The sequence below is a fragment of the Macrobrachium rosenbergii genome, chromosome 59, assembly GCF_040412425.1.
Source record: "Macrobrachium rosenbergii isolate ZJJX-2024 chromosome 59, ASM4041242v1, whole genome shotgun sequence".
Taxonomy (NCBI): Eukaryota; Metazoa; Arthropoda; class Malacostraca; order Decapoda; family Palaemonidae; genus Macrobrachium; species Macrobrachium rosenbergii.
The window spans coordinates 10,363,144-10,378,918 of record NC_089799.1 but is presented as its reverse complement, the minus strand read 5'-3'; the positions used below and the strand labels follow the sequence as shown (position 1 = coordinate 10,378,918).

General features: G+C 39.2%; 1 protein-coding gene across 5 annotated transcripts in view; it reads right to left on the bottom strand.

Moving 5' to 3' along the window:
* The window catches only part of LOC136837369 (uncharacterized), a 53,197-nt gene that overhangs the window by 12,664 nt on the left and 24,758 nt on the right, over nucleotides 1–15,775 (bottom strand). For 2 of the 5 annotated variants that reach the window (XM_067102124.1, XM_067102125.1), the window contains exons 13-19: nucleotides 15,553–15,696; nucleotides 8,637–8,783; nucleotides 8,283–8,522; nucleotides 6,900–7,063; nucleotides 5,279–5,404; nucleotides 4,619–4,780; nucleotides 1,926–2,115 (exon numbers count right to left, since the gene is read on the bottom strand). In XM_067102124.1, the coding sequence (XP_066958225.1) occupies nucleotides 1,926–2,115; nucleotides 4,619–4,780; nucleotides 5,279–5,404; nucleotides 6,900–7,063; nucleotides 8,283–8,522; nucleotides 8,637–8,783; nucleotides 15,553–15,696 (1,173 nt within the window). Of the gene's footprint in view, nucleotides 1–1,900; nucleotides 2,116–4,618; nucleotides 4,781–5,264; nucleotides 5,405–6,899; nucleotides 7,064–8,282; nucleotides 8,523–8,636; nucleotides 8,784–15,552; nucleotides 15,697–15,775 lie in introns of those variants that run through there. The other 3 variants (XR_010852669.1, XM_067102126.1, XM_067102127.1) reach the window with 3 other exon arrangements.

Genomic DNA, 15,775 nt, shown 5'->3' with positions numbered 1-15,775 from the left:
AACTAGTACCAGTAGTAGCAGTAGTAGTAGTAGTTTAGCCAGACCTAAGGGCTTTTTCCTATAAAATATTCTCTTCTTAATAAATTACCACTCTTAAAAAGTTTAACTTAGATCAACTGAAAATGTTGAAGATTCTGAGAAGACTTGTTTCTGACAGTTGATATACATTGTTGGTTAAAGTTTGGTAATTACCAAAGATATGATTGTAAATGCTGTATTCCATTTTCTGCAGTCAGAGAATGGGGCGTATAGGTTATTCATCAAATATCCATGAGTCCCACAAGTGTGACTAACTCTAAGACAAGCTAATATTACTTCACTATGCCACTCTTCTTTGCCATGGAGAAGACACAATTTAACAGCTGATCCAGTCTGTTTTAACCGTCAGGGTCATTATCTCACAACATCTGCCACTTACTAAAGATGATAGGTTTTACAGACAGTAACAAATCACTGGTAGGGTAAGTATATTATGCCTGTCATAATTCTCATTTGTTTCAATGCCCCCATGTGTAGAGATCCAACATATTTCAGTATATTTATACAGTACCAGCTTCACATAATTTGTGATATGAAAACTTAATCTGTTGGACAGGAATTTTTGGGGCGCTAAATCTGAAAGGCTTATAAAGCACTTCTATTCATTTAAAGTTTAATACTTTTGTGTTGGCAAACTTATAATAATCTTCACTGCTGATCTCACTACAGAGAGTTTGCTGTCACAACTGAAGTATTATTGCATAAAGAGAACTGGCTTGATTCATTAGATGATTCTGCAGCAAATCCTATACCAGATGTTGAAAGCAGAAGGATGCAGATCAGGAGGGCTCAGAAAATCATGAAGAACAAACATAAATGAAGACCTTGACAAGATGGGAATTCATGCAGAAAGTTCTCAAGATAGTAGAGGGTAGAGAAAACTTACAGTATGTCTAACCCAGTGAAAGAGGATCTGACAACAAAACAGGGCTTATTAGAGAAACCTGGTTCTGGGCAAAGCCTACCCTAATGCTAAACAAATAACTACTTTAACGATCATTTTCTGTTAACAGACTCCTAAATCCCAGAGTCTGCTGCTGTGAGGTACTACAGTTGAACTTAGATAGCCTCATAGTAAGATCATTTGACCATAAAAACACATCTGTCCACAGATAGCCAAGTCATACAACAGTTTACCATATATCAATGGAATTTCAACTACCTAGAACCTAATATTTCTGAACATTAATCTCAACTTAAATTATTGTCTAATACTGTATATAACTTAATAAATAAAGCATATTTGGTAGTCCAACACACAGATATTTAGAAATATGCAAAGTGCCCAAAAATTCACTAATAATGTACTTGTTTGAAAATCAGTCTTCAAAATTTTATGTAGCTTTAAGCTAACCATGGCAATAAGGGCCCTTGATTCGTGTATTTAGGAAGTACTATGGTAAGCCTGCAAAGAGATTTGTCACAATGACAAATAAAATTATTGTTTTCTCTGTGTTTGATTGTGGTGCTTATCAGGAGTAACAATCCCCTTTGCAAGATTTAAATGGTGAAGTGCTGTTTTAATACAACAATACAAGATGTTTACAAACTGGTAATCATGGAAGTCAAAATTAATTTTCTTTCTTGTTTTTGTTACCAGATATTTATCTGGGCAAAATCTTTCTTATGCAGTCTGCTTGAAAAGGAATATGTGGGGTTAACTTTAAAATACTGAATTCACTAGACCCTGTAAATGACCAAATCGTTACCCGATTTCACTACTGAAGGTCATGGATGTGATGCCAAATATCATTTATGTTAATTAATCTATTTGTATTTTAATCCACAAAATCATCTTACTACTTTATAATCAAGTAAACAAGAGAATATTGCAGAATTTGATAATTCTATAAATAATTACCTTTCAGTTAAAAGGTATCTCTTACCATTTCATCAACAAAAGCAGCTTTCATAAACACACCAAACAATCCCATTCCTTTGCACTGACATCTAAGAATGCCCGCTGCGCTATCTTCCTCTGGGTCTAGACACTGACTGAAATTCCATTCAATGTCATTGCCTCTCAGCAGGATCTCACCACACACTTTTGACCAACTGTAAATGTTGGTGCCATACCTGTCATGAAACAAAAGTACAATTATGAAAATAAAACTGAAATTTTCTTCTATGAATTGCTTTCAAATTTTTTTTTCATGAAAATTTTTCTCATAAAAAATTAAAGCTTTACCTGTAATAAGATTAACCTGACTAAGTATAACTATTTCTACAGGTTTAAATATAGTAAAGATAATTTGGGAAATAGCATTCTTGCATAAATCAGGGCAATGGTTCAGCAACAGAAAACCACATAATACTCTTTACAAGCAATGCTTTGGATAACATTCAAGTACATGTTTACTGCAATGTTACTGCACTTCTAGTCAAGCTTATTAATACAGTAATCTTTCCAATTCAGTACAGCATACAATAATTTTTGTGAATGAAAAATAATTAATTGCAAGATTAAAATATCCATGCAATCAATGTCTGCTTTTTTTTTATTGCACTTTCCCCCCCCACCACTTAAGATTTCTTCCACTGTAGTCACAGTATTTTTTGTCACAGACAATGGAATGCAGTTCAAATGGCAACTGTCAGAAACGGCTTTTTTTGCTACCAGTGATAAAAAGATGCAAAATGTTCCGTTTCAGATGATATCACCAGCATCTTTTTGTGGGTGTGATTACTGTTGTGAAAATCAAACATTCTACCAGCCTGTACAGATGAACTACAAAAACTTGCTGCATCAGTTCTATTACAGCAGCCATGGTTATGGATGTAATGAGTGTTGATGTTAAAATGCTTGTTTTAGATGTCCAGAAAAAGACTGAAGATTCTACAATGCCTTACTTCCTGAGCACAATGACAAATAATCAACATCAAAATAAAAATACTTTCAAGCGGGACTTCATGTGTCTTCATATCTTGTGTAATTGCTCCTTCATTAAATGTTCATTTAACAGTGGGTCCACTCAATAAAATAGTCTTGTCTCTTTTTTTATTCCTCTCACAAGCAACATGGAAATGATTCATGTGTCATATGTCAACTAATTTTTTTGTCAAGACTGGTACAAGTTTTTTTTCATGCATAAATTCACTCATCAAACAGTATTATAAGAAGGATTACAAAAATTTTTTTTTTTATGTACTGCTGTGTTATCTATCTAAATTAAGTCAGTCTTGTGCTGACATAGGCTCTTGCTCTTCAGCAGCCCATAAAAGTATTGCTGCACATATTTATTCGTCTTTCAGGGCTATGATATACATGTCATTTTTGTGATTACTTCTGTGTGTTCACTATGCGCTCAGTGTATTACTTATGCTCCAGCATACTTATCAAGGCTTTCTAAGTAATGCTGTCAAATATCTTTTTTCTTATCCTAAAAAACGAGACCCCATAGGGGGTAATGCCATTAGTGCACCACAGGCAGTGCACTGTAGGTAATACTTAAGGTTCTTTGCAGCATGCCTTTGGCCCCAAGCTGCAACTCCTTTCATTCCTTTTACCGTACCTCCTTTCATATTCTCGTTCTTTCATCTTACTTTTCACCCTGATTCAAAGTGCAACCGTGAGGTTTTCCTCATGTTACACCTTTCAAACCTCCTTACTGTCTATTTCTTTTTCGGTGGTGAATGACCTCGTAGATCCCAGTGCTTGGTCTTTGGCATAAATTCTACATTCAATTCAACTAAAAGAAGAGGCTGCCTCTTGGAGTAGAAGCCATGGTGACATATTGAGTGCTTATTGCTAATTTTTCATGTTGCCATGGACAGCCTCCCTGTCTTGGCTCACTATCACCCACTCAATGCTTCACTGCATGTGAAAGATGACAATCAAGCAGACCTGGCCTACTGGTTCTGCTGCTTTTGTAATCAGTCCCACAAATGATTGATTTAGAATTGTCTTTGTCTAACCACCTACACAGAGTGGTAAAGCTTTTGTAAACTCCATAATTATTATTATTCAGAAGATGAACCCTATTCATATGGAACATGCCCAGAGGGGCCACTGACATGAAATTCAATCTTCCAAGGAATATGGTGTTCATTTGGAAGTTACAGAAGTTAAAGGGAAATACAGAAAGAAGAGATCTCTTATTAAAAAGAAGAAATACATTAATAAATTAATAAATAGATAAAAAATATATCAAAATGCATGGAGAACAGCATTAGGGTGGTAATACATTGCATCTTTGTTTGAACTTTAAGGTTCCAATTGCATAACATCCTCAGGGAAACTGTTCCACAGTCCAACAGTGTGAGGAATAAAGGACCTCTGGAACTTAGCAGTTTGACAATGAGGCACATTTACTGCATATTGGTGCTGCTGTTCAGCAAATCTGGTTGCTCTCAGCAGGAGAGTGGGGTCAGGGATCAAGATCAATTGTGAACGTGAAAGATCTCTATTAAAATACAGCTTACAATAGAGTTGGATGTTATCGTAACACAAAAGTAATGGCGTAAATTTGTCTGGCGCAAGACGATAAATTTTACTTCATATCTGCTTGTCTACTGTACAAGATATTCAAATTTTCACGTTTGTTTTTAAAACAATGTCATATACTAAAAGGTTAATTACTTCTGTTTTGCTGCCATTTCTGCTTGTTGATAATTTTTGTATGTAAAATTTATTATTACTTCCTCATATGGCGATGGAACAGAATGACCCAAGTCCACAGGGAAGGTTATTACATCCACAATACAAGTGTCGAGGAGCTCTACAGGAAGTTCAGCACCATTCCTTTAAAAAAAAGAAATCTCATATAGAGAATATAAATCACCAATGTGTTGTAATTAAAGTCAGTCATGAAAAGTGACAATATTTTTAAGGGCAATAAGATGTTTCAGACAAATTTATAAATACTCTAATGCAATTATTCACAGATAATCTTAGGAAGATGAACTCTTTAATGGGGAAAATAATTTGGATCTGTTAACTTAGCATAAGTAGCAAATACAGTACTGTATAACAAAAGAACCAGTTAAGTAAAGGGAGGATTCAAGAATACAGTAACTTGAATAGTACAAGGGATGGTATGGAATCTTTTTCTAATTAATGAATACCTGATGCTTGTTTTCATATTATTTGAGACTTACTGACGCGTTTTAAGAGCAACTAGCTTATATTTGTTGGATGACAAATGGGTAATTTTACAGAGAAAATGAAAATGCAAAAAAATTTGAAAATAAAAAAATTTTGAAAATGCACTTACTCAAATACTTACATTCAAATACTTACAAAGTCTTTTTATGCCTTGTGGTGTTGAAGAGCAAGTGTGGACCTAAGTAGGTCATTATTCCAACATTCATGTTCTCCACACTATTCGTATTATCTCCTTCTGACCTTGATATGTTAACCGACACACTGGAATGAATGAAAATTAAATTTAGCTGTAACAGTTCCTGATTGTTCTTAACTTGTAGGCGGCAGTACTATGTGGGTCAAACATGGTCAGTGGTGCAATGTACACTGTTTTACAGTATATGAATTAAAAAAATTAAGCAAGACTCTAAACAACTGTATTTTCTTCAAAATAAAATGCATAAAAATGATTATACTAAGATGTAATCGGAAAGTGTAAAATAAAATTTATAAAAAGTGATAAATATTAGTTATTTATATGAACATTACTTAATTATCTGAGATTTTAAGCATTTATCTGAGGACCTTAAGTACTGTATTCAAAAGAACTGAACTACTACTTTAAATTTTGGTACTGTTGAGATATGCAAAAGGGTTGTGATTTCTTGTATAAGAAGTGAGACACAAACAAAAGACTACTGTAGAGGGTGGTGCCTTAATTTAGTTTAAAATATCTTGATGTACTTCTAATTTTTCCAAATGTACTGGCCTTTTTAAGTTCTTAAATGAAAATTGGAGCAGGCACGTAACTTGGTATTGCCATTATCCTTAAATTTACATTTAAATTTTGATATAAAGAGGCTTCATTTGAAAGTTTTTGTTTTCTTAAAATTAATTTGACTAATAATTATTTTTTATTAGCCATGTAGGACAAAACACTTACGGTGTTGATGTCCCATTTTCAATTTCCCCACACTGACAGATGGTTCCAGGCTCTATCTTTCTAAGCAGTGAAAGCCCTTAGGGATTATCAGACTGCTTTAGTAAAACCTGCTCTATAAATTGATTAACAGAAATTGTGGAATTTCTGCTGCTAGTGTTTTGTATTTTCTTATTATATTTTACATCATAATAAAACAACTTTATTAGACTGCAAAAGTAATAATCTAATCCATGCATATCTGAGCATCAAAATTCAAAATATAATTCAATCTAGAGAGATGTTAATTCTAGGACTTTCAGTGTGTAAAACCAAACACTACAACCATCTTACAATAGAAAGAAACCTTTATGAGTGCTTATAAGTAATTCAGCACCTAATCAAAACATGCATACACTACAGGATGATTTAAAATATTCTTTTTATCTATTTAAATCTCCCCGATTTCGGCAATAAAGTTTAATACAACTTTGCTTTATTAATGATTGCTAAATTACTATTGGTTGACATAATATCTCTCTCTCTCTCTCTCTCTCTCTCTCTCTCTCTCTCTCTCTCTCTCTCTCTCTCTCTCTCTCTCTCTCTTTTTACCAGTCTGTTTGTCTGTCTGCATGTTTGTCTATAAACCAACAGATTCCTTAGCATCTTTGAGATCTTATATGAAAACACAAGTGCAATATCCAAGGAAGTAGAAAAAAAAAATTGTGTACACAGGCAAGTGCAAGGACCATGTATGGTAATAATAATAATAATAATAATAATAATAATAATAATAATAATAATAATAATAATAATAATAATAATAATAATAATTTACAAAAAAGGAAAGAATCTTACTCTCTACAGGGGGACCTCATTATACAGCTAAATGAAGATCCTCTTGTGAGATTCACCCTCAGGTAAACACTAAAATGGAAGCTTCTCTCACGTTTTCTATGTTTATGAAGTCTTATGTTATTATCTAGATACTTCCTGATGATGTTCCTTAATGCCATTGTGCTCTGTGGGATGTGAAAGAGAGTTGAAATTAAATAAGTTAATTTAGATCAAACATACATCAGTTCTACTTTACTTTACAGGACTTTCAAAAAATGATTTATTGGTAAGTAAAAATTATGAAAACAAAAGGTTTTTACAAAAGCCAAGATCAACCAGACCTACAGTATATGATATTACAGTACATATCATGACAGTAAATGTTGTATCAAAGGTATACAGAATTGAATTGAATATAGAATTTAGCCCAAAGGCCAAGCACTGGGACCTATGAGGTCATTCAGTGCTGAAGCAGAAATTGACAGAGAAAAATTTGAAAGGTGTAACAGGAGTAAAACCTCCCAATTGTACTATGAATCAATTATTAGGAGAGAGTGGAAAGTAAGATGGGAAAAAGAGAATATGAAAGGAGCTACAGTAAAAGAAACAAAAGGGGTTGCAGCTAGGGGCCAAAGGCACACTGCAAAGCAAAGGTGTACAGAAAAGGTCTAACACACTAGTATATGCAATTCCCAAAATGACATTTATTCTGACTTACAATAGGTCATTGAAGAAAATCTGGGGATTATCACCATTGCTAACCCTTCCCTGGCCTGAGAACTAATGCAAATATTTTTAAAATGAATATCAGTTATAAACATGTACAAAATATATTTGTTAGATATTGGAAGTAAATAAACAGTAAAAGTAGGTACTAACAGAAAGAATATCAGTCAAATGGACCTCTGAAGTCTTGAGAGGGAGAGAGAGAGAATGAACTGATGTGTATGACTATCATAATTTATTAGTATTATTCATACTGAATATGCATTATCATGAACAAACCATATTGGTTATACACTTCCATAAGCAAGTTTACAAAGACTGGAAATGTCCATGTGTAAAAGAGGGAATACTGTATGAACAAGTAGCAAACACACTTATATATAAGTATTTATGTCTAAATATACACCACTTAAACTATAAGCTGTGTCACATGAGTGCTTCCTTTTCTTACCTTGTGATGCCCTGACAGTGAAAGCATCAAAAGGCTCATTCTTCCTGCATAAACAAAGGTGCTGATCTACAAGAAGGTGACAAGTTTTGCTACCAGTGACAAATATGCTTTCTTTTGCGTGAATTCTTGCACTGAGATCTATAAAAGTTGCCAGAAAATGTGCCCATGTGATACTGCCTCAAGATAAACTAAAATTGAATGCTCATAGTGAAGAAAATGGCACATACCTCTATGGACGGAGGAAATTCTTCTAGGAGACTGTCGATAATACTCACAAAACGTTCCAGTCTTACAGGGTTTTGATTTGAGGTTATGAACTTTCCAAGGAAATTCAAGACACCTTGAAGTTCATCAGGCAACACAGATAGAGTTCTGTCTCGTAAATAGTTATAAAATTGTTCTGCTAACGCACTGGCATCCTGAACTGCATATGGATATCCTCGACCTTGTAAAATTACTTCATCATTCTGAAAATATTGCAACTCATCTAGTAATGCAAATATGTAAGCTAACTACTCTGCTTCTTAACTGGCACTGTTCATTCATTAAAATTTTCAGCAACAAAGGAGGAAATGTCTTACAGTGGCTATCTCATTCCATGGGGCATATACGCAAAGAGAGCAATCCAGAGATCCCCACTTTGCTACCTTTCCATTAAAATCATGACATATTCCCTGGCACTTTCCAACAAACCCATCAGGACAGTTGACAATAGCACTCTCACCTACCTATAACGAAAAAATGATATTTTCATAATAAAATAAATTTTTGAACATACTTACCTGGTAGTTATATATATAGCTTAAGTCCCTGATTGCGGCAGAATTTCAAAACTTCATGGCAATCGCCGATGGGTAGTCAGGTGTACCACTAGTGCGCCCTCTGCCCAGGTACCTTGAACCATTCAACTGTTCCTCAGATCTTCCATGCCCCTAGTCTCTAGAGGGAGGAGGGTGGGAATTTAATCATATATAACTACCAGGTAAGTATGTTCAAAAATTTATTTTATTATGAAAATATCATTTTAAACATCTGACTTACCTGGTAGTTTATATAGCTGATTGACACCTTTGGTGGAGGGTCAGAGACAGCCAACATCTTTGGAATTTTGCTTAAGGGTTAATAAACCAACAGGTTCTTACCTGGTTTAAGGAAGCTGACTTCAATGAACTCCCCCTCATTATGTCTGCTTTCCTTAAGAGGTCCAACGATCCACTCAGGGGCTGAAGACCTCTAGGAGCTGCCAACGATTATACCAACCTCTATGTGACAGACAACCTATAATACCCTTGTTCGGGCGCTGCCAAGGAACAAACTGATTACCTGACTAAAATCAATGATTGCGGAAGATTGCGTCAATCTCCACAAACAACCATAAGATTACAACTATTCCAAGGCAGAATCAGGGCATCAATTATGGGATTGCAGGGGTAGTCCCTTCTCCCACTACTGAGTTAGCTGCTATAAACGGTCCCCGTGTATAGCAGTCGTCATAAAGCGTTGTACTTGCTTCCAAGTAGTGTGAAGCAAACACTGACTTGCTTCTCCAGAAGGTGGAGTCCATGATACTTTGCAAGGGACCTATTCTGTCTAAAGGCTACAGAGGTTGCAACCGCTCTGACCTCATGGGTTTTAACCTTTAGAAGCTTAAGGTCCGCTTCATTGCATTCTGAATGCGCTTCCCTTATCAACTGTCTAATGAAAAAGGATAACGCATTCTTTGACATTGGTAGAGAGGGCTTCTTAACTGAACACCAAAGTGCCTCTGACCTGCCTGTAAATTCTTCGTCCTTTGCAGAGTGCGGCTCTCAGAGCTCTTACCGGACAGAGGACTCTCTCTAACTCTCTCACCTGCGATCTCTGCCAGATTCATAATCTCGAAGGACTTGGGCCATGGTTGTGAAGGACGTTCATTCTTAGCTAAAAACCCCAGTTGTAGAGAGCAGATAGCTTTGCCGTTCCTAAAACCGACGGTTTTATTGAAGGCATGTACTTCACTGACTCTTTTAGCTGTCGCCAAGCAAACCAAAAATAGAGTCTTCATTGTGAGATCTTTAAATGAAATCTCTTGCAAAGGTTCGAACCTATCGGACATGAGGAACTTTAGGACCACGTCTAGGTTCCACGCTGGTGAGATCTGACTTTTCTCTTTGGTAGTCTCGAATGATCTGAGAAGGTCTTGGAGATCCTTACTGGCAGACAAGTCAAGTTTCTGTGTCTGAAGACCGCTGCCAACATGCTCCTGTATCCCTTAATAGTCGAGACTGAAAAGTTACGTCTCCTCTTAAGGTAAAAAGAAAATCCGCTATCTGGGTCACAGAGGTACTGGGCGAGGACACGGAGTTGTTTTTTTACCAACCTCTAAAATATCCCACTTGGATTGGTATACCCTGATGGTAGATGACCTCCTAGCTCTTGCGATCGCTCTAGCTGCCTCCTTCGAAAACCCTTTGGCTCTTGCGGGAGTTTTCGATAGTCTGAAGGCAGTTAGCTGTAGACCTTGGAGGTTTTGGTGATACCTTTCCAAGTGGGGTTGTTTGAGTAGATCTGGCCTTGAGGGGCAGACTTCTCGGCGTGTCCACCATCCATTCCCCACCTCTGTGAACCATTCTCTTGTTGGCCAAAGGGGACCACTAGAGTCATCTGGTGCTCGTGGGACACGAACTTCTGAATGACTCTGTTTATGATCTTGAAGGGGAAAGGCGTAAACGTCAGGTTGGACCAATTTAAAAGAACGCATCTATGTGCATTGCCTCGAGGTCTGGCACAGGAGAGCAGTACGTCTCTCCATCCTCTTCACGTTTGAGCTGTGGCGAAGAGGTCTGTCATGGACGACCCCAAATCCGCCACAATTCTCTGCAGACATCTTGGTGAAGAGTCCATTCTGTTGCCAGGACTTGACCTTTCCTGCTCAGACTGTCTGCCCTCACATTTCTTTCCCCCTGAATGAAACGTATCAACAATGTCACATTTTCTCCTTGGCCCCAGATAAGGGAGTTGCCTCGACGTTTCGTACAGTGACCTGGAGTGGGTTCCTCCTTGTTTGTTGATGTAGGCCAGCGCCGTCGTGTTGTCGGAGTTGACCTGTACGACCTTGTCTTGGACTGAGTGTTGTAACTCTTTGAGCGCTAAAAATATTGCAGTCAGCTCCTTTTGATTTATGTGGAGCTTCTCTTGCTCTCTGGTCAGAATCTGATACTTCCAACTTTCCCAATGTTGCTCCCCACCCGAGTCCGACCGTCGAGAACAACACTAGGTCTGGGTTCTTCTGTTTTAATGAAAGGCCCTCCTGAAGCTTGACTGGGTCGTTCCACCACTGAAGGCATTGTTTCATCGCCTCTGAAATGGGGATACACTCTTTCTCTAGCCCGTCTTCTCTGCTCCAATACCGATTGAGGTGGAACTGGAGTGGGCGAAGGTTTAGTCTTCCTAAGAAGCGAACTGTTCTAGCGAGGAAAGGGTCCCTAGCATGCTCATCCATTCCCTGCTTGAGCACATCCGTTTCCCAGAAAGTCCTTTAATTTTACCAAGGTCTGTTCCATCCTTGATGGTGACGGAAAAACCCGAAAATCCCGTGACTGAATCCTCATCCCCTAGATACAGGATCTCTTGAGATGGGGTCAGATGTGACTTCTGCCTGTTTACCAAAGTCCTAGTTCCTCTGATAAACAGATTGTCGTTTGAAGATCCTCCAGACAGCGATTGAAGGAAGGAGCTCTGAAGCCAGTCGTCCAGATACAGAGAGGCCCTGATGCCTCTCGTGTGCAGCATTCCGCTACATTCGACATCAGTCTGGTGAATATTTGGGGCGCCGTGTTTAGGCGAGCAAAGAGCCGAAACTGGAATACCTCTTCCTTGAAGACAGATCTCAGGTATTTCTTGAAGCCGGGTGGATAGGAATGTGGAGATGTCGTCCTGAAGGTGAAACCATCCAGTCGTGTTGTCTGACTGCCGCTAACACTGATTTTGTTGTTTCCATGGTAAACTTCGTCTTTTTGTACAAAGCGTTGAGGGGCACTCACATCAGTACTGGTCTCCAACCCCGAGCTCTTGGGAACCAGGAAAAGGCGGTTGTAGAATCTGGCGAATCAGATTTTGTATTTTCTCTATTGTGTTTTCTGCAATAATAATGAAACTTGCTGTTGAATCGCCTGTGCCTTGGACTCGTCTCTGTATCTGGGAGACAGATCTATTGGTTTGTCTGCCAGCAGGGGCTTTCTTAGGAAAGGGATTTTGTATCCATCCTTGAGTAGTTGAATGGACCAGGATCCGCTCCTCTTTTCTCCCATACCTGCCAGAAGTTTAACAGCCTGGCACCTACCGCTGCCTGAAGGGGAGAACGTCAAGTCCTGTTTCTTCCTGTCTAGAGGCACTCCTTGCTGCAGATCTTCTACCCGCCCTCGAGAACCTCTACCTGAGGGCCCACGACCACGAGGCTGAGATCCCTGAAGCACAGAAGCCTCAGCCTTTACTCTTTTAGTCATGAAAGTCGTTGGTAAGACTTTCTTTGCTGTCTTCGATATAAGATCTTGTGTGGTTTTCTGAGCTAAGGATGTAGAAATCTCTTTAACCAAGTCTTGAGGGAAGAGGTGAGAGGAAAAAGGGGCGTAAATTAATTCCGCTTTTTGACTGGATGTGACCCCATTAGCTAGGAAAGAGCAAAGATGGGCCCTTTTCTTCAAGATTCCTGCTGAAAAGCGCCGCTAATTCGCTGGCACCGTCTCTGATTCCTTTATCCATACGACATAAGATGTACAAATTCTTCTTTGTCAGTCGTGCTGAATAATCCCCATCTTTCTTCCTAACGCTCCCAGGGTCCAGTCAGAAAGTTAAAGACCTCGAAGGCCCTAAAAATTCCTTTGAGAGGTGGTCCAACTCTGATGTTGACCAACAAAACTTCGTTCTCCCCATGGCCACTCGGCGAGATGAATCAACAAGATTAGAAGTCTCCTCGGGAAGAGGCAGGTATTCAAGGCGAACGATTCTCCCGTTTGATACCAAACGCTCGATCTTGAAGCTAGTTTGGCTGGAGGAAAGCAAAGGCTGTCTTTCCTTGTTCTTTCTTTGAAAGCATCCATTCATTCATCATTTGAGAGCTCTCTTGGACAGCGGGACAAAACCATCTTCATAAAAGCTGACTCCTTAGGCGCCTTCCCAAGTAAATTCTGAAGGTGGGAACTGGGAGCCCGTCGGAATAAAGTTTTTCAGGAAAACTTCATAAAAAAGTTTCATAAGTTTTTGAAGTCTGATGAAAGTTGAAGGCCTTTACTATCTTCTTCTTCGAAACTTGTTCGATAAGATCCACAGGAGACTGGGGATATCATCAATCTCTTCTTCTGATTGACCAAAAACCAAAGAAGCGGCGTCTTTCAAAGTATCACCTTGGCGCTCGGCGTCCTGGTGTCAATCTCGTGACATCTGGTGTCTTCGTGACGCCTGGCGTCAGATTCTTGGAAGTCTGGCGTCCTGGCGTCCAAGCTCTTGACGCCTGGCGTCCTGGCGTCCATCCTTGAGCTACTCGGGCGTCCTGGCGTCAGACTTCTGACAATCATTGTTCCGTCAACCTTAAGGTCGCTTGAGAACTGGCCGCCTGTGCGACATCTGTCAAGCTTCCTCAGGCTGACGTAAAATGATTGAGAGTTTCTTGAATAGGCGAAACATTTTCTCACGTTACGGCTGTCCACCGCACCCTGAAGTCGCGAGAGCTGGCGCCTGTGCGACATCGGTCAAAAAAGTTTCCTCAGGGCGACGTACAGCCATCGGTGGACAAAGCGTCTGCATCCGTCTTTTCTGCAGACTGATCAGGGAAAGAGTTTGCGTTGCATGTCCTGAATTAGACTGATCTGCGGAGCTACCTGTTGCTGGGTATCGACATGGGGAGCTGCAATATCAACTACTAATTCATTTTCATCGATCTGAAGTTGGAAATGAAGTTTCGGCGACACCTCGGTCTTATTTCGTCATCAGCGGAGCAGACGGCGCCCGTGCGACAACATCGCGTCTGCTTTCACTGGAAGCAATTGTCCGAACTAAGAGGGAACGCTCTGGGCTGCTCAGTGACTACATCCCGGAGTAGGAAGTGTCAAATCCCGGCCTACGCTCCACGAAGGAAGTTTCCTTTGAGGGTCTCGATAAGGTCGTATGACGCCAGTCCCTTCTAGTAACAGCGTCCTCCGACGAGGATGAAAACACTTTAACCTCACCTTTCCCTGGCGAGGGTGGCGTCCTGGGAAGCGTCAACAGGTGCGCTCGAGGGACGACTGCTCGGTAGCTAAAGCCTCGCCTCCCCTTCGTCTGTCGACATTCCTTCTCACAGGGTTGGTGAGCTTGGAAGAGGTCTAGGACTAGGAGCACGACAGGACCGAGACAACCGCACCCTCCACAACACTTGCACTCTTATTTTCTCATTAACACTTGAATGTTTCAGATCTCTGACATTCGACCATAAATCCTCTCTGTCTCTTGCGAGGATTCTACCTTTTGTCAAGAGGTTTGAATGGCTGTCATCATGTCCTTGAAGGTTGGTTCCTTATCAGTATCAGTGGGGGTTCTGGGACTACCACTACTGAGGAATGAATAATAGGATTGATATGAGAGAATCTTCAATTCCCTGACTATCTCTAGAAGCGAGATTTACTACTCCCGGCTCTTCTGATCCTATCCCTTTCAAGCTTAGAAACATATCGGTAGTAATCCATCCACTCTCTTTCTGATAAACCAAAACATTCATCACATCTATCCTTTAACTATAATTTTTCCCTCTGCATTTTACACAAATAGAGTGGGGATCAACGCGGCTTTAGCAAGCCGGGTTTACACCCCCTCACACACATTCTCACACTCGAAGCAGAGTCAGACATCTTGGAAAGTGAAAAAATCGTAAGAAAAATCCAAAGCGAGCAAAGGTCAAAATCAACAATATCTAACAAATCCAGAAAATCCAAATCAAATCCAAAAAAAACGAGGAAAGCCAAAGCCAAGTGTACTTCACCAAAACTCTGTGAAAATCACGGGCCAAACAGGCAAAATTCTTAACGATGCAACCGGTATGGCGGCAGGGAAGATCTGAAGAACAGTTGGAATGGTTCAAGGTACCTGGGTAGAGGCGCACTAGTGGTACACCTGACTACCCATCGGCGATTGCCGCGAGTTTTGAAATTCTGCCGCGCGTCAGGGACTTAAGCTATATATATAACTACCAGGTAAGTCAGATGTTTAAAAAAAAAATTATCATTGCATTCACAAATAGCATGTGGGCACTATTTCTTTGCTAGAAATTACTATACAGTAATCATTATATAAGTCACCAACAATACTGCAGATAACAAACAAAAAATTTAAGACCATTCATCTGAGACAACGTACTGGCACAACAATTAACAAATGAATAAATTGAGTGACCTACTTACATTTCAATAGTGACCCACGACCCTGAAACATTACCTGAAATAAAAAATAAATGAAAAGTTTTGCACAAAAACTTGAGAAGTGACTTACAATCATGGCTGGCATTTTTATGCCATCTATTACAGTAGCTGGGCAATAAGGACCTTTGAGACCCAATACAAAGACCCGAGATGACACTGCATCTTCTCCCAAGCAACTGTAGTCTTTCATGTAACAGTCTAAATGCACTGATTCCTGCGGAGTCAAAAACAGTATTGAAGTTACACAATAATTATGAGAACTCATAGTTCTTATGTTTATTTGTTTGATATTA